General features: G+C 36.6%; 1 protein-coding gene across 7 annotated transcripts in view; it reads right to left on the bottom strand.

The window, feature by feature from the left end:
* cep170aa (centrosomal protein 170Aa) overlaps window positions 1–24,226 on the bottom strand; it is a 107,513-nt gene that overhangs the window by 29,738 nt on the left and 53,549 nt on the right. For all 7 annotated transcript variants that reach the window (XM_039738694.1, XM_039738695.1, XM_039738697.1 and 4 more), the window contains 4 exons: window positions 12,136–12,725; window positions 5,938–6,081; window positions 2,767–2,902; window positions 54–1,763 (listed from right to left, as the gene is read on the bottom strand). In XM_039738694.1, coding sequence (XP_039594628.1) covers window positions 54–1,763; window positions 2,767–2,902; window positions 5,938–6,081; window positions 12,136–12,725 — 2,580 coding nt within the window. The remainder of the gene's footprint in view (window positions 1–53; window positions 1,764–2,766; window positions 2,903–5,937; window positions 6,082–12,135; window positions 12,726–24,226) is intronic.

Here is a 24,226-nt window from a genome sequence, read left to right as displayed (position 1 = left end):
TCTAAACACAGCTACTGATTTATTTAAACTAAGAAAAAAATGGGCAAACTTACCAGAAGGAGAAACATGTGTTGCTGAGATTTTGGATTTTGAATCTGGTAATTTAGACACACTGTTGGCTCTCATCCTAGGAACAATCTTGCTGTCTATAGTTGATGTAGGTCTTACTCCACTCCTGACTGAAGACTCGAGAATGCGAGAGCTGGTACTACTACGGGTAACAGTTGCTTCAGAGTCACTTCTTGCGGAGAAAGAACCTATACGAGTACGTCGTGGCTGAGCAAGCATGTCTATTCTGGATGGAGTCTTTCTTCCAGAAGGCGGCTTTGATGTTGAACTGGTTGTGGACACTTCAGATGCGACAGAGACTTTATCAGCATCTGCTAGATCATTGTCTGAAGTCTCTCCTAGACGGGCTCTGCGTAATAAAGATGCTCTAGTGGGCCTGGGCCTTGGTAAGGTGGCTGGCTTACCGGTTCCGCCTATAGGTGCTGGAGGTGTTTTGGTTTTAGAAGTTTTGCTAGCTTCTATTTTAGAGTGTAAAAGGTCATCAGTGGATGTGAATTGTCCTCTTCCCTGTGAACGACTTGAGTAGTTCTCCTGATCGGAAGAAAGAATATCTGAGATCATAGAGTGAGGCAAGCTGGAGGTCTGATCATCATCAGTCAAGTCTAAAGAGGGTTGCCGTGCACGCACATTCATTTGTCCAGTTTTCCGTGTTTCTGCTCGGCTTTCTGAAGCTCTACATTTGGTTTTCTTTTCTAGTCGCTCTCGGGCACTTGTGGATGCCTTAGACTGATCCCGAGATGGGGAGCTTTTCTCTTTATGAAGACTGCTGAGTGTTCGACGTTTCTGGATGGCCTTGCGTTCGCCATCTCCTGCTACAAGACTAATAGTGCTAGCTGTATCTACATCAGACTCCGGGGAAATTGAATCCTCTAGATGGTAGCTAGGTGTATCTTCTCCTGCATCTAATTTATTCTCTTCCCTTAATTTAGCCTCCAGAAATGCCATTACAGCTTCAGTGTCCTTTAAAAGTAGGGTAGTGTCTATACTGGAATCTGTACCTACAGAGTCACTTCTCTCCCTTTCCTGAGTCTGAGAAGATCCAGTTTGCTTATTGATTCTGGGAATCAATTCTATGGGGACATTGACACTTGGTTTCTCAATGGTAAAGCTTCCCTGTCTAACTAGAGGTTTGGATTCTTTTCTTTCTCCATCACTTAATTTTGATGCAAGGCTTCTTGGACTGTCAGCTCTCCTTTTTTTGTCTTCTGTTTTTTGTTGTATGTCAGTTTTTATAGATGAACTTCCCAGTCTCTGAGTGGATTCTCTAATTTTTTCCGTGCTCCTGGATAATTTTACTCCAGAATTTGATTTTGATGCCCATGCAGTAGCGTTAATATTCTGTTCCTGCTGCTGCATTATACTAAAGGCCTGCTTAGCCGTTCCTTTCACACATTCAGATTTCTCCTTGTCAGTAGTAAGGGCCTGGCTGCCACTAATACTTTTATGAACTGATCTAACAGCTTTATCTGCTTCACTTCCCTTCTGGTGAAAACGACTAGAAGTTTCTTTTTCCTGAGGTTCAGTGTCCTGTTTCTCTCCAATCTCAGACCTTAGGACCTTTACTGGCTTTGACCTTTGGCCCTCATTAGTTGGGAGCTGAGGAAGAGTACGCCTCATTCTCTCACCATGGCTTGACGTAGAGGTAGCAGATGCTGTGCTTTTCACAGAGATCCCAGACTCGCTAATATCAGCATCTACAAAAAAGAATTCTAAATATAAGCATAGTTTAATAAAGTTTACTCAAATTCATTCAATAAGTTTTTTAATAAGGAAAAGCTTTTACATATCATTTTTAAACCAGCTTAAACGAAGTGCAAGACAAAAATCAGCCATGGACATAGAATCTACACTCAAACTTAGAAAGACTCAGCTTGGAATCAGAAATTAACATAAACTGAATTCCTTTAAGGACAAAGAAAGGAAACCGTACAGAAACAAAAGTAGAAGATGCAAACTCCATAAAGTAAATCACCATGCCCAGGATCGGAACCCAATCCACAAAATCTATGTGGCAGCAATACTAATCACTGGGCCAAAACAAGTTCGACAAATTACAGAAATGAAAGTTTACCTTGGCATTAAAAAACACTGGCTAATATAATCTAAATGATCACAATTCATTAAGGAGCCTAACCGCAAAGTCATTAATTCAAAACAGTTTGTTGTAAATAATATTAATTTTGAACACTGAAATGAATATAAAATTAATGACAACTTGAAAGTATTGTACAATATAGATAATCCCTTTAACTTTAGTGTGTTAATAGAAATATAGGTGTCAATGCACTACGTTAACGCACAGAAAACAAACATTAATCAAAATATAGTTTCCATGCCAACCAGAGTAATTTCTCCAGAGGATCAGTTTGTGATTTGCATTAGTTTATCATACTGTATGCCCTAGTACATAAAATAAACTTTGATTTAAGTTTTCTTTCCATCATTCAGATTATTGAATTAAACACATCGGCAAATCGTTTTAAATGGTGAATATGAAACACATGTTAAGAAAACTGCATCCTCAACTGATTGTCTTAATTAACATACTAAGAATGATAACACTGCTGATTCGTGGTCACCTGTATCACTTGTGCCTAATTGTTTTTAATTACCCCTATATTAAAACTGACATGTTGTTGTAATTCTTTATTTTTCTTCTACTGATTAATAACATTTAGATAGACTTGATTAACATACCTTTTTCGTGAATAGCAACTGCTGGAGGATTTGATCTTGTATCTTCAGCCTCAGGTCCAGTGTGAGTTGCTGCTAGACTTGCCCACTGAGACACCCAACGTGGGCTTCCTACTGCAATGGGACCCTCTGAAAGAATCTATGAAAAAAAAAAATATATATGCTAGCTGATTGGAGGATATTACTTCAGTATTTACAGCTATAACAGATTCCCTTCATTAACTGGGGAGGAGTCTTTAAATGTTAAAATGTTTGTCTGAGTTTATAATGCATTCTATAGCAAAACTATGAAACAATATTTTTCAGGTCACGTTGAGCTAAGCCAACCACTAGGTGGCAAAAGGATTCTATAAAGTAAAAAATGGAAAGTAGGACATGTACTGTAGTTTACTTACATCTGCTATAAATGTGAAAGTCAAAACATTTAAGTTTCTACCTCAACAAAAGGGCGTGATTTATAAAACTAAAAATATATTACTTAAATACCCTTTTAGACTTTAAAATGAGTATCAGATTAGTGGACAGTCAAGTATTAACTGTCATGTATTTAAATGTAAATCAAACCGTCTGCTTATAATATAATCATGGTAAGTTAATACAAATGTTGATTAATATTATTTACTAGTAGAAATACAGTACTTTATGTTGGGAAATTTTGACATTAAATTAAGCATAACAAAATGAATAAAAACCTCTTTCCCTCTTTAAGCTGTATTTTTAGCTAGTATTTTAACAAATATGTTTTAACTTTGTTAAATAAAATAGAAATTAGGTATTGAACTGCAATACTACTTTTGATTTTGGGGTAAAGACAAGTAAATCCCTCCCAGACACAATTTAGGATCATGGCACTAGAAGATGACAGTGAACAATACAAGTGCCTGGCACAACCCCCTGCTGGTTTCTTGTCTAATCAAATGACCATGGTGTATATATCAGATGTCATTCTTTAAAGAGTAATCTTAACATTCTTAATATACAGTGTGTAGCCATCATGTTGGATGAATCATTTCCTGTTATTTCAGAACAATGCCTGACCTTGTACTGGGAATGTTACAGCAGCATTGATTTGCTTCTTCATGTTCCTTACCAACTGAATATATCTGGAGGAACAGGCAGTATTCATTTGACATTAACACCAGGGATCCAATCTGATTGTAAATATGGCCTTAACACTGAATGTGAGCATTGTGCAGTTCAAGATGCTTCCCCAGGAGACCATTGAAAGAAAGAGTTTTGTTTTCTATTATTACATTAATGAATACAATAGTTCTAGATCAAGGTTAAGCGACAATAATCTGAACAGTGCATGTCAGTAGCATTTCTATCTGATTGAGAACAGCACAGTAGGAAAATGAATGTTGTAACTATTGACTGTATTTAATGTTTCACTTTGCCTGGAGACCCAAATAAGGGAAACATTCTGTAAAATTTTCACTCTGAACAACTGTCTGAAAACTTGTCTTTGCAGAAAACTGGTAGGACCTATTCTAGTAAGGATCAAGGTTTTATAGAGGGGTGGCCTGCACTCTAATCAGCAAGGCTCTAAGGTCTAAGTGGACCAAATGAATACAATAATTAAGTATTTTTGACTATATAATCACAAGCATACATGTAACCTATAAGATGCATTAGAATACAGGAAAAAAGCAACCTGCTAAATTGGAGATGTGTTATACATAAAAATCCCAAAAATTAGCTATCGAAGAGATAATACAATAAAACTAGGTATAATTGTATAGTACCATATTAAACATTCTGTGCAAACATTCAGCTTATCAGGAACCATGAAAACAGAATCATTTATTGTTAGAGAATCAACTAACAAGTCATTTTATATGTAAGATTTTCTCATTGAAAGAGAACTATATTTTTTGATTCTGAGACCAGTCTCAACACAGGCAGAATGACTGTGCTTATTTAAATAGGACCCTCAAGTATAATTTCCTTCATTCTGTTTGACAAGGAAGGAAAGGAGGGGAATTAGGAGTTATTTTCTTAAATCTGATTAAACTGTAACGACTTAACTTTTGGTAATTTAACTTCCTTTGAATATCTTGCCAGGCAACTCTACTGTCTTTGCGTTCGTGATCTACTGTTTATTCAATTAAAGTCTAAATTCAGGAATTTTTAGATTTATTATCTATTCTAATTACAATGAAGGGTTTATCATAGCTGGAGATTTTAATTTTATATACGGAAGAATTAAGAATTGAAAGTAGCATAGTTCCTGATCTTCTTGTACTTTTGATTTTACTCTACATGTCATGGAACCTTCGTACAAATGTGGTCATGTTAAATATAGTTATATCAATACTGATGCACTGAATAGAGATACAGGTGTTTTAGATTATTATTACTGCACTTTTATTGGATACAGCTTTGTTGTCAATAAACTGCACTTTTGCACCAATCTTGTTGTTTGTAATCTCACTACACTACTCTATCCTTGATGCACAACTATCAATGTCCCAGAGAATGAGGTATGCCAAGGCTGAGGGCACTAGAGGTGTTACAAAATGGTGGTGAAGATGCAATGGACCAATGGCGGTAAGAGAGCAAAGAGGACAGCGCAGAAGAGAGTGAAAATAACTGAGCAAGGGCACCCACATACACTTACTGTTCTAATTGTTTGTAGTCACTGTGTTCTATTTTCCTGTGATTGTGTTTTTACATCTTTTTATGGGAGGGCAGAAGTATTTTAATAATTTGACTATTGGTATTTGTGTTTAGCATATCAGCATCACAGTGCCTCATGCCTTGGCTTCTAGCTAGTTACGTGTCAGGTTGATGCGTATCTCCGTCTATACAAACTGGAAGCTTGCGGGGTGGAGTGTTGTGGCGTAGCATGTCTTAGAGGGATGTTTTTAGATTTGTACCTAAGTGTTAGATAAACACTGCCAGCATGCACATACATTTGCCTTCATAAGGTAATTACTGTTTAGTGGGCAGGCAAGTGCAATGGCATCAGTTGGGATTGGTGGCAAATATAAAAAGACAAGGGTTAAGTAAGGACACAGAACCAGAAAGAAAAAAGAGAATTGAATAAATGGAACTAAAATTGAAGAAATTTTAGAATAGTGAGCAGGAGCTTCAACAAAATGGCAAAGTGAGATTTTTTTGTTGTGTTGTATCTGCACAACACTCTTCTTCAGATATTTTTAAAACTCTTACCTCTGCCTCAGCAAGCCCTGAAGACACAAACTGAGTTTTTCTTAATTCTTGCACAACCGATGAAGGCCAGTCTTTCACAGTTTCTTTTTGATGTTCAGGGACAACTGGTCTTACAGATTTACTAGGTTCTTCTACACCAAACACCTGAAATATCATAGAAGAAAAATCTGTATTAGCATCTTAGTATAAAAAAATATATAAATATACAGAACAAGGAGGTTCTCAGTTGAAATATAATTAAGAAAAGTTGTGTACGGTAAAAGTGCACTTTATTGAAATGCATGTGTAAACTTACCACATTATTAGGCTTTCTTCAAGCACTAAACTCCAAAATTATAATAATAATTGTGTTAAATAATGTTTCAAAATCAATCAATACTACAGAAAAACTGCACATTACAGTGAATTCAGAAAGTATTCAAAACCCTTTACCTTCTACAAATTTTATGCTGTTGTAGATTGCATTTTAAGTGTATAAATTTGCCATTTTGCCCATCAATCCACACTCAATAACTCTTAATGACAAAGTGACAACATGTTTTAATAAAGATTTGCAAATGAATTAAAATTTAAAAACTGAGATGTCTCATTCATATCTTGAATTCAGTATTTTGTAGAAGCTTCTTTGCCAGCAATTACAGCTTCAAGTCAAGTGCTGTCTTGGCTGTATGCTTTGGGTCATTGTCAAGTTGAAAGGTGAACTGTTACTGCAGTCTAAGGTTGTGTAATCTATGAAGCAGGTTTCTCCAAGAATCTCACTATATTTGGCTGCATTCATCCTTCCATCAATTCTGAACAGTCTTCCTGTCCCTGCCACTGAAAACTACCCCATAGCATGACACTGCCACAACCATGTTACACTGTAGAGATGTATTTAGCAGGTAATGAGCAATGCCTAATCCTTTTCTGGCATAGTTCCTGGAGTTCTGCCCAATGAGTTAAATTTTTGTTATATCAGACCATAGAATAAATTTTTTAAATGCTGTTTGGTAAACTCTGTCATATGCCTTTACTCAAGGAAGGCTTCCATCTAGCCACTCTACCACAAATGCCTGATTGATGGAGTGCTGCTGATATGGTCATCCACCAAAACCTCTCATCTCAGAAGCACGCCATCATTGGGATCTTGGTCACCTCCCTGATCAAGGCCCTTTTTCCTGGTTTCTCAGATTGGCATCTGGGAAGAGCTCTTGTGGTTCCAAACAACTTCCATTTCACAATTACTGAGGCCATTGTGCTCCTGGGAACACTCAAAGCTGTAAAATTGTTTTCACCCCCTTGCTGCCATCTACGTCTCATGACAATTTAATCACAGAGGTTTATAGAGTTCTTTGAACTACATGACTTGGGTTTTGTCCTGATTTGCAGGGTGAATTATAGGACCCTGTATACAAACATACAAGTGCGCCTTTTTAAACAATATCCAATAAGTTCAATCTGCCATGGGTGGACTTCATTCAAGTTGTACACACATCTCAAGAAGAATGAATAGAAACAGGATGCACCTGACCACGATTTGGAGTGCTACTTATAAAGGGGAGATTTCAAGTTTTGGTTTTAAATAAATTTGAAAACATGATTTCTCTCTTCCATTACGGATTAATGGGTAAATACTGGCAAATCGATCCATTTAAAATTAAATCTACAACACAATAAAATGTGCAAAAAGTGAAGGGGTCTTAAGACTTTTCTGAATTCACTGTATAACAGAATGAACAAGTATGTAATATTTAAAGAAAAACATACCAGAAATAGAAAAACTGATGTAATCAAAATTATATTCCCATGATAAAACTCTGCATCCCTGTATACTTTTATCTAATATTATTGTAAAATTTTCAAAGTGAATATAACGAAAATGTTTCCTGCTGATCTTGTAAGTTGCCCTGAGTAGATGTGTCTTAACAAAATGTAATAACAACAATAACAAGAACAGTTATCAGCTGGAGGATAAGATCAGCAAAGATAAAAATATAAGATACCCTATGACACAACAAAGATGTCCACTCCAAATGCATCTGCTTGAACCTTGTGAGAGTGCTGGAAATTAAGAGGCAGTAGTGAAAGTGGTTAAGTGGGCAAGATGACTGCTTCATATTGCTTTTAAGAAAATGGCTTATTAGAAGACAGGAAGACAGATGGCTGCTTAGATTAAATTATCTGTTACATTATGCTTTAAATGCAAACACTCATACTCGCATGCTGGAAAGACACACATTTGCTTTTTGATATATTGTAGATTTATTCTTTGTATTGTGCAACAAGAAAGAAACACTTAAGGATGGCACACAGTCAGCCAATGACAATCTGCATATCTTAGTGTGTTCACGTTATTTAACCTTATCAGCAGGAACAGAATGACTTTATTCTAATCTTCATTAATTAGAGAAATTCAATATGCTTTTACATATTGTGGCAGACTACCAGGGACCTTGCCCCACCGGGACACCAGGAAGAAGGGAAGGACCGGGAGAAACAAGTCACAAGGGCACTGTGGTCTGATTAGTCAATAACTGTCCTAAGGGCAATGCAAATATAGAAAGCTTTACAACACTCAGAGGTTTTTCTCACTGGGTACAACCTGCATTACTGAAAGTTTTTTACAGTATGTTTCTTATAACATACATCCACAAATATTATATATATCATGTATGCTTTGTACAAAACTGGGTGGACATTGGCATGCATTTGCAGAGTTGGGTGAAACACTGATAGCCTCACCATCAAATCAAAAACTACAGTTCAAAATATATATAGAATTATCAGTCTTATCACTTGTTTGTAATCTACATATATAGTCAGTGGTGTTTAAAGATGATTGTTCAGAATGTTGCATGTGTGGACGGGAAACGTCTTGCCAATTCTCTGTTGTTACTTTCTTCTACACAGTTCTGGTTGCACGTGGTGAATACCTCTTGCCAATATTCACTCAAAATTAAGAGTGTAGATTTCTAAAACGTCAATAAGCATATGGGAAACAGAGGCATCTGTTAAAGCTGGTGCCCCATTTAAATGTTTGTAAAAGATTCACACAACTGTCTCTCAATCTAAGAGCTCTGCACTCTTAGCACAAGAAGAACAGAGAGTGTCAGTCTATCAAGAAAGTCGCACATAAGTGACATCAAACTACATTGACAATAATGTTAATTATCATGTAAAACAAACATTTTGAATGAAAAAAAAACACCCCTTATTCTCAGCTCAGACCACATGAATGGGTTCTAATGCAGGGCGAGTACCAAATCCCTCAACACCCAATGAAGGTGACCTCTTTATTGTTTATGTGATGCATATATATATATTTTTTTAAATAAATTTGATCATCTATGTTTTCTCAAGATTATGTAGATAGCAAATGTGATTTTCAAGCTCATCTGAAATGGTTACATTTTTAGTAATGTATTTCTACCAAGTTTTTCCAGTTTTTTTAATGTCTGTCTATTCTTAAGGAGAATATCATTGGTCCTGAGGGACAAAACACATCATTTTCCAGGTATCTCTGATAAAGATATAAATCTCTTTAAGCCTCACTTGCATAATATACATTGTTTATTGAAGCAATGTGGTATATCGGGTCCACAGCTCCCGTCTAAGGCCAGTTTTAAATAAATAATCGCTGCATTCGCGGCTTAGTGAGGGGGCGTGGTTGTGTGGTCAAAGTGGTTCCTGACGAGTTTGTGATGTGGGCATTTCTCACCTAAGTGCACAGGTGAGAAAAGGTCCGCATCTGTAATTGTTCCCAGGAGCTGCTGATTGCCACAGCTACCATGTCCTCTTCATAAACAGAAGCGTGAGGCAGCTAAGGGGAGAAAAAGAAAAGAAAGATGGAGGTTGCGGAGTGAGGAAGAAAGCAGGAAGCTGGAGAGAGAACCGGTGTGAGCGAGTGAGAGAGCGAATGCAAGCGTGTGCTCGCAGGCAGGCAAGCACCTGGACAGTAAGCCCTAGTAGTGGTGTTTGGCCAACACTCGGTGGGACAGAAGGAAGCGGTTGCTCTAGCTAAATGATCAAGGAGTTGGAGTGACCAGAAGTAGGAAGGCTGGCTGCGTAAGGCCAAGAACGGGAGTTGGGAGGCTTGGGTGGTGAATTCCCTGACATGTACGTCCTGGTTGCCAGGGAAGCCAAGTCTCAATCTAGGTGAGCTGAACCGGAGCCAAGGATTGGAAGGCCACCAGATCAGCTGAGTGAGTAAGGTCAGCTGCATGTATGGCGACTCTTCTGTTGCAAAGCCCGATAGGAGAAGCAGGGGAGCCGCCAAATAAAAGAGACACCGGGCTTTGTTGTTTTAACATAGTTTTAAAGGATTGTTTTTTTTTCTATTGGATTTTAACCTCCACTTCAGTTTTAATGGATTATTTATTTAATGACTTTGGAAGCACTGCACTTTATTTATTTGGACACTTTGCTTTTGATTGTTGTTTGTTGTTGTTGTTTTTAATAAAAGCACTTGACACCTTTTACACCATCCCCTTGCTCCATTTGTTGTGCCTCACTGCCGAGCTCATCGGTGACATTACTGACGATGTTGGGTTCAAGGGCTCCCAGAAGCACGATGGGGGCATGCAGCGAACCCGCATCATCCCAAGCAACCTTATAATATTAGGCTTATGATATGCAAAAGTAAGTAAGATATATTGCTCTATATTTTAAGAATTACACACTAAAAAAGGTGGTGAGCTAAAATAACAAAATAACAAAACAAAAGGTAGTCTGGTAGGCAACAGGCTTGCATAGGCAGAAAATGGGGAAAGACAAAAATAGGTTTTAAGAAAAACATAAAAGCAGACACTGGAAAGGATGTTATGGAGGCTGAGTGTCCTGAAAATATATTACACAGGGATACAAGCATAAACAAGAGAAGGAGAAGTGGAAACCTGGCCAAAAGTATACTAGGTTTCCCCTCCTCACTAAAAGGCTGATGACAAAACTGTAGCTATTATTGCTGGACATTCCATTAAGACAGAAAGTAATGTAAAGGATGCAAAGCCAAAAGTGGCAACTCTTCCTTCTAGGAGTATGCAGTCCTGGGGAATCATATTAGAATACACTATCCCTCTCATATAGAAGTCGATGTGGATTCTACCCTGGAGAACTGGCCCTTAAAACCCAGCTTTCAGTCACCTTTGAAGTTGAAGTGTAAATAATAAGAATAATTTGAAACTAAAAAAATACAGACAGGCCCCTGGGTTAGGGAAATTCCACAGACACAAATGAGGTCATTCTTTTTCACTGAATTTCAATTCATTTTTTGAAGAGTGACTAAAATACAATACTTTTGCTTCATTGATATTTTTTCAACGTGTTTGGGATGTTTTTCTGAAGATTAAAGCATTATTCAATTTGGCCTACATTTCTTTTAATTATTTGCAGTGCAAGTTCCAACTTACACACAAAATCTAGGATCACCTGTATTTAACCTACAATTATATCCATGTTATAAAATTAGGAAGGTTACTATAAATGAGGAAGAAGTAAGCATTTGACTTTAAGTTGGATGATGTATGAAATATGTTCCTTACTGGAAACTTTTATATAAAGTGGCTTAATCTGACTGAAAGAAACGGGGAAAAGAGAGGAAACAGGAAAACTTATCCTTGGTACTGTTGTCCTACTAGTTAGTCCAGAGAGCTATGGGAGATTTTAGAAGCAAAACTAGAATTAGTTGACAGAGCTATCAAAATTAGTGTACGCAAGTATTTCTTGTCATTACAAAAGTGAACCAAAGACTATTTTGTGATGTACTGCTTTCTGTTTGTTCTTGATAAATTAAAACAACATTAAAAATCAAGTGAAGAGTTCATCTATCACTACGTCATTGCATTGATAGACAGAAGAATAAAGATGTTAACTGTAAACAAAAGGGAAAAAATACTACATAAAGTTTATTTTGTGCATAGTCCACAAAATAAAACCACTGCACATCCAACAGGGTTCGCGGACCTTAACTAAAGTTCTATATGTGTAGCAAAATTTTATATATATATATATATATATATATATATATATACACACACATACACACAACGTATATATATATATATATATATATATATATATATATATATATATATATATATATACATATATATATATATATATATATATATATATATATATATATATATATATATATATATATATAAATACATGTATATAACACATATATATGTTGTATCCCATACAACAATATGTTTGTCCTACCTTATCAATCATTCTTCGAGCCTCCTCCTCTTCAAAATTTGGATTTTCCATTTCAATTGTATAGGTTCCCTTATCACTTTGGTCATCCTCATTTTCCTTCTCTGTCACTCCAATAGGTTTTAGAGGCTTTGCTAGTTGTTCATTAGGGCTAGTCTGCTGTCCAACACTTGCAGAACTTCTTAGTAGAGAAGAGTCTTCAGATTTTTGCTTCAGAATGTGTTTACTAGATTGGGAAGCAGCAAGAGGAGAAGGAGTTCCTTTACAATCAACAGGGACACCACCTTTCATTTTTGTAGGTGGAATGGGACTGGGGCCTTCTCCAGGTATAGCAGCCATTGCCCCAGCTGCAGTCTGAGTGAATGAATAAGACCTACGCTTACGTGGATTATCCTCATCAAAAAAGTCTATCATAAAAGCTGTCCGGTTCAAAACATGACTTTCCACACCTTGGATTCCTGGAGCACTTACAACATGTCCTTTATGACCATGATGAGCTTTTGCACGTTCTTCTAGTATTGCCCTTTTACTTGTAAGCCTGTGGCCTGCGCCATTCTCTGAGTCACTCTGAGTCCCATCCTCATGCTTGCTACCTGCAAATTAATAAAATGACAGTATAGGGATTTTTTTAGTCTAAAAACACATTCTCTGTTTATCTAGTATCTTGCATGCAGATGCATAATAATTAATTTTGAAAGCACATTTGTTTATCTTTTTTCCTTATAGGAAAACTATTTATTGCGATCATTTTAAATTCCATTTATTTCCAGTGATGCACATTCCATTTGTTATTATTTGCTTCAGTCAAAAATTGTAACCTGGTCATGTAACAGCCGACATATAAACATTTCTTTTTTCTTGACTTATGGTTTGTAAAGGAAACGAGAGAGGGGAAAAAAAACAACAACAAAAAAAAAACACAGAAGGGGTGCTTAGCAAATGATTAAAACCAAAACGATTCAGCACAGTATCTGTTGATTGAATCATCAATAAAAAAAAAAAAAAACAGATGAAGGTCTTTATTTGGATGACAGACAAGGCAAAGCTGTTACTGCCATGTGCTGCTAATTCAAAATAACACTGAATTAAACTGGTAATCAAATAAATGAGTCATACTGCTTTATTTCCTTTCCTGCAGAGCTCTACATACTGTACAGTAAATGTTATGAAAATGTTAACACTATTATCTAAATACTTAAGAATTCAACAGGATCCTAATATTTCCATTTACTTTAATTTATTCAGTGGTGCAGTATTCTCTTAGAAAGGAACTTTTGAATATCTACATTTACAGTAACTTGAGGCGAAACAGATCATTATTTACATATTTAGACAGGCTTACTCAAGGTTAGGGTAAAAACCTGTATGTCAAAAATTGAAACCGATCTGTAAATGCACACATTTAAAACAAAGATGTTCAAATTAAGCAGTTTTAGTAAATGAATTACTATTGTTATTGCTATATATCACATACACAAAAGACCTAGTTTATTATTGCAAAATAATCCAATTTTTGTTAAAAGTGAATGTTCTTCTGGTTACAGATTCAAGATCTTCTTATAAAAAAATAAACTCATGAAACCTTAAAAATTAGGAAAACATTAAAGTACTCTTTTTCACCTTTTAGAAAAGCAAAACATTGTCATATAATTAATATACTGGAATCTCAATCAGGAATTAATTCATGACTCAAATGGGAAGCTGAAAATTACTATGGGTAAAACACAGAATTAGAGCATAAAGAAAAACAAAAAACACACACATGAAAGAGCCTCTTACAGTAGCGCAAGAATATGACTGAGATTTGTAAATAAAGCATTCACAGGCATACAGACTGGGAATCAGTAAATAAGACTCTGTAAGGCAGCCAGCACTAGCTGCTAAAAAAACATCAGAAAAGCCTTACCTTCATTGTGCAGCTTCCATTTTACTGAAGTAAAAATAAAAGATTTAAAGCTGCAAATGTACAATAACATTCATCTCACTATTTAACACTTATTATGAACACAAAAATGATTTCTGTGTAAACGTTTTCTGTCTTCTGCTAATCTATACAATTCACTGCCCATGCAAGAATTGCATATTTATATTACTCTGCCTGTACGAGAGCCATGCTGAGTTACATCTGAATAGTGCTTAGATCTTGCAACACGCCCCCCCATCCCCCTCATCCTTCTGCTTTTGATTTGTTCAAATAACCTACAGAAGCCTAGAAGAGGCAGAGCTAGAAGTTCCTACATCCTGCCATAATGATCCGCAAAGGAGGAGAGGCAGGAAACAGTTATTTTTGAACAGGCTAATCTACTCTGAAAAGGGTTATAACCAACTGGGCATCTTAAGGTCATCTTGTGCAAACTGTATTTTAGCTAATACAACATGCTCAACTCCGAAAATGTAAAATATGCCTTTTGTGTTTTGGAAGATAGCTTACAAAAATATCTTAATTAGTAATCCTAAAAACAAAGGCTTCAACCAGGTACCCTCACTGGTTTATTGTGCAGTCCAGAGATGAGCAAGGTGCTTTCCTTTTTAATTGTGGAAAACAAAATATGATGCTTTCAGTAATATGTGGTGTATACTTGAAATAAAATTATACATTTAAGCTTGGTATTATTCCAAATTAAGCAAAAACAAATTCTACACAATATAACACTGTTCTCTTTACGAAGTGTTAAGAGATCACATTTAAGTAGCCTGACCTTGAATAACAACAGCAACATTTAATTCTATAGCACATTTTCATACACAGGATGTAAATGAAAAAAGTGCTTTACAAGATATCAAAGAAATATTTAAAGGAAAGAAAAACAAATTAAAATTAGATAAGAATAATAAGAACAGGCCATTCACCCCAACAAATCTTGTCAGTTCTATTCACTTAACTCCTATAAAAATAACAATAATATGATGAATGAGCAGAGATAACTTTAAATAATGATCCAGTTAAATTCTTAAAAACAGCTTGAGAACATGGGTGTAGTCATCAAACTGATGAAAAAAAGGATAAGCAGCCCAGGTGAATGGACGGGTTGTGTAGTAAGAAATACAGTCGTAATAAGCAAAAAAAAATTGAATCATTTAATAAATTAGACAAGAAAATAAGTTTTGAGCAAGCAAACCCATATCAAATGCCCTTGTGCTTAAACTGTGGAAATAAATATGAGCAATTAAAAACAAAAAGCATAGGTTAAAGTGCAGTGTGTATTTTCATTCATGTGCACACACTACACATGCTGTTTTTTCTCTCTTTTCGCCTTTTTTTTTTTCCTCAATGAAACACCTGTCTCAGTATTAACGTACAACTAAATCTCTACCCAAAATGCCAAAAAGGTCATTTTAATGAAATGCCACACAGAAAGGACCATGTCATCATCATTGCTCCAGAGATTGCAATGAATAACAGCTAATGTGTGTACCCATTTTCAAGCATATATGGTTATCCACACCACACTCAAAGTTTTCTGGCATTTATTTAGGTAGATAATGATACAACACTAATTGAATTGACAATTCCCTTGCTTTTGACACTTCATTATTTCCCAGAATGTTACAGAGAAGTCTACTAGGAACTCCATCCATCCATCCATTTTCTAACCCGCTGAATCCGAATACAGGGTCACGGGGGTCTGCTGGAGCTCTGCCACAGTTATTCCTATGTGGAATCCCTTAAAGTTACAGCTGTACTAAGAGCAGATCTTTAAATACTTTACCAGAACCTTAAAACAATATCATTCTGCCCAAGAGCCCAAAACCCAAGATTGCTAATTTTGTGTTGTTTTATGCTACAACTCTTAAGCATCCATCCACTGCAAGCAAAGGTTGTTTTCCTTTCTCACTGAAAACAATGAAAAACAACTCTTCTCAAACAAATCATTTCTGATATTCGTTTGTTATGTTGGATTAAAAAGAAAATCACCATTTAAAAGAGCCATCAACAATGCTCATTTTAGCTACTACCTCAATCAACATCATGCAGTTTCGTATGCGGCTGGCTTCTTAGCTGACTTGACAGACATTTCCTAAAACAATGAAGCATAATGAAAAAAATATTTAGATCACCTGTATTACATTTTTCAGCAACTGCATGGAAAGGAAAGAAAAAAGAAGAGTCTCATTGTAATTTAGTATTGAATGTTACTACTTGACCACCTGTACTCAACAGGTGTCCTGCTACAAAGTATCAAGTATACCATACCTATTGTCCACCAGCTGCATTCACATTTTTACATTGTTAGTTTTCATACTGTCATTGAACTACCTGTATTAAATATTACATTTAGTTATTTTTTGAATTTGTTAAAAATGAAAAGACTTGGGCCAACCTATTAAACAAGAGACAAACACAACTGGGAAAAAAGAACGAATATTAAAGACCGTATTATACTTAGGATCATCAGTACAGAGTAACGGGGATTGTGGAAGAGAGGTGAAAAAGAGTGCAGACAGGGTGGAATGGGTGGAGAACAGTGTCAGGAGTAATTTGTAACAGACAGATATATTCAAGAGTGAAAGGGAATGTCTACAGGACGGTAGTGAGACCAGCTATGTTATATGGTTTGGAGACGGTGGCACTGACCAGAAAGTAGAGCTGGAGGTGGCAGAGTTAAAGATGCTAAGATTTGCATTGGGTGTGATGAGGATGGACAGGATTAGGAACAAGGACATTAGAGGATCAGCTCAGGTTGGAAAGTTGGGAGATACAGTCAGAGAGGTGAGATTGCATTGGTTTGGCCATGTGCAGAGGAGAGATGCTGGGTATATTGGGAAAAGGATGTTAAGGATTGAGCTTCCAGGCAAGACAAAAACAGGAAGGCTTAAGAGAAAGTTTATGGATATGGTGAGAGGGGACATGCAGGTGATGGGTGTGACAGAGCAAGATGACGAGGACAGGAAAATATGGAAAAAGATGATCTGCTGTGGCAACACCTAACAGGAGCAGCCGAGAGAAGAAGATTAAGTATGTGTGTGTAATCATGTGTTGTGTCTAGGTTTCTTCTGTAGAGTTAGAAAAATTCAGTCAACTGTTTCTCTTTGAGGGTGGCACAGTGTCTAGCGCTGCTGCCTCGCAGTTAGGAGACCTGGGTTCACTTCCAGGGTCCTCCCTGTGTGGAGATTGCATGTGTCTGCATGGGTTTACTCCCACAGTCCAAAAATATGCAGGTTAGGTGCATTGGCGATTCTAAATTGTCCCTACTGTGTGCTTGGTGTGTAGGTGTGTGTGTGTGTGCACCCTGCCCGGGGTTTGTTTCCTGCCTTGCGCCCTGTGCTGGCTGGGATTGGCTCCAACAGACCCCTGTGACCCTGTAGTTAGTATATAGTGGGTTGGATAATGGATGGATGGATGTTTCTCTTTGATTAGGTTATGCGTGCAGAGAATTCTAATTTTACAAAAGGGTGTGTTTTCAAGTTCCACATTAATTTGAAAGCTGCAATTTTCATATGTGTTTCTTAAGCAGCAGTGCAGAGGTACTGCAAGCAGACAGAATAAAGAATAAATAAAAGAATAAATAAAAACAGCAGATACAACACAAGTATACATGTATCACCCATACGTTAAGCCTACATTCAAATATATACTTATATTTTAGCATGATATTAAAATCTAGGGATTAGGTGCTAACGTTTATTTTCATTTTATTTCCTAAACAGTTTTCATCTTAAAATAAGAGAAAGTGTTTAAACATTTTATTCACATCCCTCCTGTCAAAACCACACGGCAGCTGTGTATAGCTAGTGTACATAAGCTCTGTCCCCAAAATCAACAAGACTAAGGAACAGGTTGGGCATGCATGGCATAGCTCACACCACCATGTTGCTTCTTGGAACTTTGATTTCTTCCACCAGTTCAGTACCAAACCAATTAAGTCACCAGTCAGCTCTTCACTGTCAATTTATAGAAAAACGGATGCATTACTTTATGCTACGATTTTTACAACGTCCCTAAACGAAAGAGTATTTTTCATTATAAAAAGACACAAAAATGTGAGCATTCATTTTTAAGCAGTGAAACAGCAGGCTGTCTCAATACCACAATGAACTCACAGAGGAAAACGATGTATGCTTTTACACTAACACAAAAAAAAAGATTGGAGTAACATCTACTGATTTCTCCATTCACACGGAGAAAGACAAAAATACCTACAGTAGATTGGAAAAATTAGCAGAGAAAGCCTGAAGGGAATTGATACTTTTTTCTGATTATAGTGAAAAACACTATATTCAAACACAAGATTGCACTTCAGTGAATCTATTCTTAAAGTACCTTGAGTCAACAGTTACCTTGTAACCATATCTATAGTCAATAACCTCTAAACGAGTGTTTCTTAACCACTGGGTCTGCCACTGGCAGTTCACAAGTTGCTATTTTGCTATTTATAATATTAGTGAGCCACCACTCCAATAAGCACACTCGGTTCACCAAGATGGTCCCACAAACTCACCTACTCAGACGATCATGCTTGATTCACCAAGGGGGAAACCCCCTAAGTGCCAACTCTGACACTTACATGGAAAGAAGTGGGATGTGATGCCAAAAAGATTGAACAACACTGTTTTAGACAGACTCAGTATACCCAAATAACAAGAAGGCGTGCCTGGAACAAGCAGCTGGTATCTGTGCTTATGACTAACTCTCACTTCAGAAGACGTTTTTCTTGTGTCTCTGGGATAATTTTATATACCTCAGTAGAGGATGAATCTGCTAGTAATGGTGGCTGAAATGTGGTAGATGCCTTTCATGGCATCCATGATACACAGTGGTGGACACCAGTAGTAAATGAAGCTGTGTGACCAGATGGGAAAGTTAGTACTACCAATGAACCAGGTTTCATGCTTAGAAATCACATTGTGGAAAAGTGGTTCTGTTTACAGTGCCACATTAAAGCCAAAACAGTGACAAAAGTACAACACCACAAATTAAAAGTTTACATTACATTTACATATTTTAATATACAAATCCACAGTTAGGATCTATTGAGAGACCCAAAATAAAGGTTGAAATAAATAAAAAATCAGCTGAGATACTCTTAGTGCTCCAGCTGTTGTCTCCTCCAGCTGTTGTCTCAGAATGTAGAAGTTTTAAGTATGAGGTCACACAGAAAAGTAAATCCAAAGTTCCTAGTTTAAGCAGATCAGCAGGTCTGGTGCTCTAGTGGTAATGGTGTCTCATATGCCAGGGGATGGTAACACCTTTTGCAACTTTAGTTAAGATAATATTGTTCTGGTGTAATAAACTAATATGTGTGAAAGCAGGAGCGTAACAAGCCCTTTTCCAAAAATCCTGGGAAAAATAGGAATCTCCTTGACATTTCTGCCCAAGAAATGTTTTGTTACAGATTTATGCAGCATATGACTAAAAACAAAGGGAAACAATGCATAACAAAAACAACAATAAGAATAAAAAACAAATATACTGGATACGAATTAATAATATACCATAATTAGGTATTAATATGGCTGCAAATCTTATTAAATAAATATACCACAGTAAAACACTGAATATTAATTCTCACTGCTGCATGCAAGCTGTCAAGTAGAAAAAGAAAAGAAACTTTTCATGTTATTGTAGCAGGAGCTTTGGATCTGATTGAGACTTACTGACAGACTGAAAGAGGGCAACTGCAAAGTAGGTGGGATGTTGTGCCAGCAAGGCTGGAGAAACTTTTCCATCACCTGGGGATATTGTCAAGAGATAGAAAGGCATTGTGTGGAACTCCTAACCCCAGGGATACATCCTTCCTGAAAGAGTCAGTTCCTGCCGCACTAAATATGGCTGGGTTCTTTTCTGTGGCTTATGTCACTGTGGTGGTTAAAAAGCACTGTAATGAAAAGACTGCAATGAACACGATTCAGAAAGCACTTGATGTTGTGTTGGTTAATACCTCTCTTAAACGTTGTACAGTGCCTTGAAACCGGTATACTGTGGTAGCAAGACAATTTATTAAGTACTTTTTCTTGTGGAGCCAATTTCACCAGCCTTCAACTCCTCCCAAACTGCACATTTACTGGTACAGAAGATGATCAATTATAGCATGTAGGAAAGTTAAGTAGCATTCTCTTCAGTTGTAATAATCAGAGTCAAATTCTTTTGGGGCAGTGATTGATTGCACTGCAACACTAAGGAAATTCCATTTTCTTTCAACACCACCTACAGGTCCCTTCACTTCCTTTGTGGGAGACATATTCTGCAGAGCTGACTGGAAAGCGCAACAGACTTCCCAAATACACTAGTCTACAGATGGTTTGCTTATCGAATGAAATTTTAAAGCCATCACCAGTGACAACATGCAACCACTTAGAGATGCTTTTCAACGAGTATGTATTTTTGAAATGTAATGTCTTTTCAGAAAAGGTGTGAATGTAGAAAAATGTGACACGTCACATATGGAGACGGGGCAGCCAGTTGTAATCACTAAATGATCCAAATAGGATTATATTCTACAATTCTTGACTTTATTGACTTCTTGACGCACCAAGCTGGTTGTTTTGATGAGAGCTGTAACAATTGCAGCTTAATACCTCTCATCTTTTCTTAATAATATCTGTAGACAGCTTCTTCTGTGGTTTTCTTCATACTTCATATTCTTCATATTTGTGAATTTCCCCTTGGGATTAATAAAGTATCTATCTATCTATCTATCTATCTATCTATCTATCTATCTATCTATCTATCTATCTATCTACAGTCTTACTGATAATGAGTACAAAACTTTGGTGACCCCTTCATGCCAAGCCTCACAAAAGAGGAAGTTGAAATATTGCATTTTGTAAGGGAAAAATCATATTTGCATCTTAGTCTTACCAAGATCTTAGTAACAAAGAAATACGTAAATAATAATAATAATAAAAACACTTGTTACGCTTGGTCTCTGGCAATTACACATTTACTCAGGTAGTTTCTCTGAAATTGTTAAGTTTTTTTGTCTACTTACGCAATTTCAGTGTATTCCTTCCTTTGTGTTTATGATGAGGTGAATAAACAAAAATGAAGGAATACACAGTTATTCTGTACTTTGTGTGGTTCAGCACTGTTCTGGGTTTTTGAGGAATGCCTCAAGTGTACTGTCACCTTTGTATAATACAGTCATATGAAAAAGTTTGGGAACCCCTTTTAATTCTTTGGATTTTTATTTATCATTGGCTAAGCTTTCAAAGTAGCAACGTCCTTTTAATATATGTCATGCCTTATGGAAACAGTAGTATTTCAGCAGTCACATTTAAATTTATTGGATTAAAATATGCAATATGCATCATAACAAAATTAGACAGGTGCATAAATTTGGGCACCCCAACAGAGATATTCCATCAATACTTAGTTGAGGCTCCTTTTGTAAATATAACAGCATCTAGATGCTTCCTGTAGCCTTTGATGAGTGTCTGGATTCCGGATGGAAGAATTTTTGATTTAATTTTCTTCCATACAAAATCTCTCCAGTTCAGTTCAATTTGATGGCTGCCATGCATGGACAGCCTGCTTCAAATCATCCCATAGATTTTCGATGATATTCAAGTCAGGGGACTGTGACGGCCATTCCAGAACATTGTACTTCTCCCTCTGCATGAATGCCTTTGTAGATTTCAAACTGTGTTTTGGGTCATTGTCTTGTTGGAATATCCAACCCCTGCGTAACTTCAACTTTGTGACTGATTCTTGAACATTATCCTGAAGAATTTGTTGATATTGGTTTGAATTCATCCGACCCTCGACTTTAACAAGGGCCCCAGTCCCTGAACTAGCCACACAGCCCACAGCATGATGGAACCTCCACCAAATTTGACAGGAGGTAGCAGGTGTTTTTCTTGGAATGTGGTGTTCTTCTTCCGCCATGCAAAGCGCTTTTTGTTTTGACCAAATAACTCCATTTTTGTCTCATCAGTCCAAAGCACTTTGTTCCAAAATGAATCTGGCTTGTCTAAATGAACATTTGCATACAACAAGCGACTCTGTTTGTGGCGTGAGTGCAGAAAGGGCTTCTATCTCATCACCCTGCCATACAGATGTTCTTTGTGCAAATTGCACTGAATTGTAGAACGATGTACAGATACACCATCTGCAGCGAGATGTTCTTGCAGGTCTTTGGATATGCCATATGCCGCTCCTGTATTTGTCTTGGCCTGCCAGACCTGCTGGGTTTAACAGCAACTGTGCCTGTGGCCTTTCATTTCCTGATTACATTCCTTACAGTTGAAACTGACAGTTTAAACCTCTGAGATGGCTTTTTGTAGCCTTCCCCTAAACCAGGAGACTCAACAATCTTTGTTTTCAGATCTTTGGAGAGTTTCTTTGAGGATCCCATGCTGTCTGTCGCTCTTCAGAGGAGAGTCAAAGGGAAGCACAACTTGAAATTGACCATCTTGAATACCTTTTCTCATGATTGGACACACCTGTCTATGAAGTTCAAGGCTTAACTAGCTAATCCAACCTTTTTGGTGTTGCAAGTAATCAGCATTGAGCAGTGACAGGCATTCAAATCAGCAAAATTACAAGGGGACCCAAATTTTTGCACAGCCAGTTTTCACATTTGATTTAATTTCATACAGCTAAATACAGCTTCACTAAAAATCTTTTTTTGGAAAACACCGCAGTACTTAGATGTTCCTAGGAAATGAAAGACATACCACTGTTATCTTTTTTGTTGAAAGTACAGTAAATTATTATGCAGGCTGAGAGGGGTTCCCAAACTTTTTCATACGACTGTATCTCAAACTATGGCTGCCTGTACCTTTTGGTGCATTAAGTTATATACAGCATCTATTTTGGGGATTCAACAACTCCATTAACATTACCTTAGCATGCAAAAAAAAAAAAAAAACATTAAATCTTTCTCTTAATAAGAACAGTAATGAAATTTACTTTCCTGAAACATTATTAAATTTGTTAATTATTATTTTAAATTTGTTACAATGATAACTTTTTAATTTTAAACCACAGCTAAGTGTTCAGCTTATTGTACTTTTCAACTACCCAAAAGAAATAATAAAATACATTGCACTGTATTTGTGTTGCTTGAAGTGAAATAACATACCCATGATTGAGCTCATTTCTGTAAACAGTCATAATAATTTAATTCAAATGATTCATTAACTCTTTCTTGTGGTAGTGTTAAATCTGAAATTTCTATAACACACAGTTTGTAGGATACTAACAGATTTAATTCCAGGTGTTTGTCAGTGTATTCACATTTTCCACTACCCAACAGTGGTTTGTAGAGTACCAATTTTGTTTTATAAAATGAAAATACAGGCATAATAAAATAATTCTTCTCAGAGGAAAAATGAAAAGGGTCAAGGTTCAGAACAAGAAGGTTCTGCTATTACTGCTGGTATATACAATTACTTGCAATGAAATGCTGAAGTGCTGAAACATGTCCTCTCTAGCACCGGCCACTGTTTAGCTTGTTCGTGCCAGGCTATCTTTCTTTCTATGTGGTGCAATGAAGGAGTGAGTTTGGGAGTCACAAGAGGCCCCCCATCTGATTTACTCGGTGTCAGCAATGAACCTGGAAAGTTATTTCTTTGTTGCTGCAGTTATTCCACATATTTTAAATGACAAATTAACAAGCCGGTCTTTGTGTTCGGTTCATGACTCATTCCAGTGCAAAAACTCAGTATTACAGACTATACTTCATCCTTGTATAAATGTGTTTTATGTATTGTGTTTTCCATCACCATATATATTTGTTAGAGGAAACAAATTTTCTTACTATTTCACAACTGACTCTTTGATCAGTCATTACCCTTTATAGGAGGCTTATTTTCTAACATAGATAATATTGCAAGAAAACATTTCATTTATTCATTTCACATGAAAACATGCCACAGGTTGGCTATTCACATTACTGAAGACAGCTACATACATTATGTTAAGGAAAGGCGGGATATTGATGTGTTCAGAAGTCTGTTGAGTTCATAGACTCCATCAAACTTTAGCATACATGAAATACAAGTACAAACACATATGCACACATCAGATGGTTGTTCTTTCATATTTAACAGTGATTGCCACAGTTTGTATGTGTGTGCTTATGTTGCCCCTCAACAGAATTCGTATGTTCCATTTTTTAGCATATGGATGTCAACATGGACACTAAGAAAA

The sequence above is a fragment of the Polypterus senegalus genome, chromosome 16 (genome assembly GCF_016835505.1).
Source record: "Polypterus senegalus isolate Bchr_013 chromosome 16, ASM1683550v1, whole genome shotgun sequence".
NCBI classification, from domain to species: Eukaryota; Metazoa; Chordata; class Cladistia; order Polypteriformes; family Polypteridae; genus Polypterus; species Polypterus senegalus.
The sequence above is the reverse complement of the archived record's forward strand: the minus strand, read 5'-3'. Positions and strand labels throughout refer to the sequence as shown.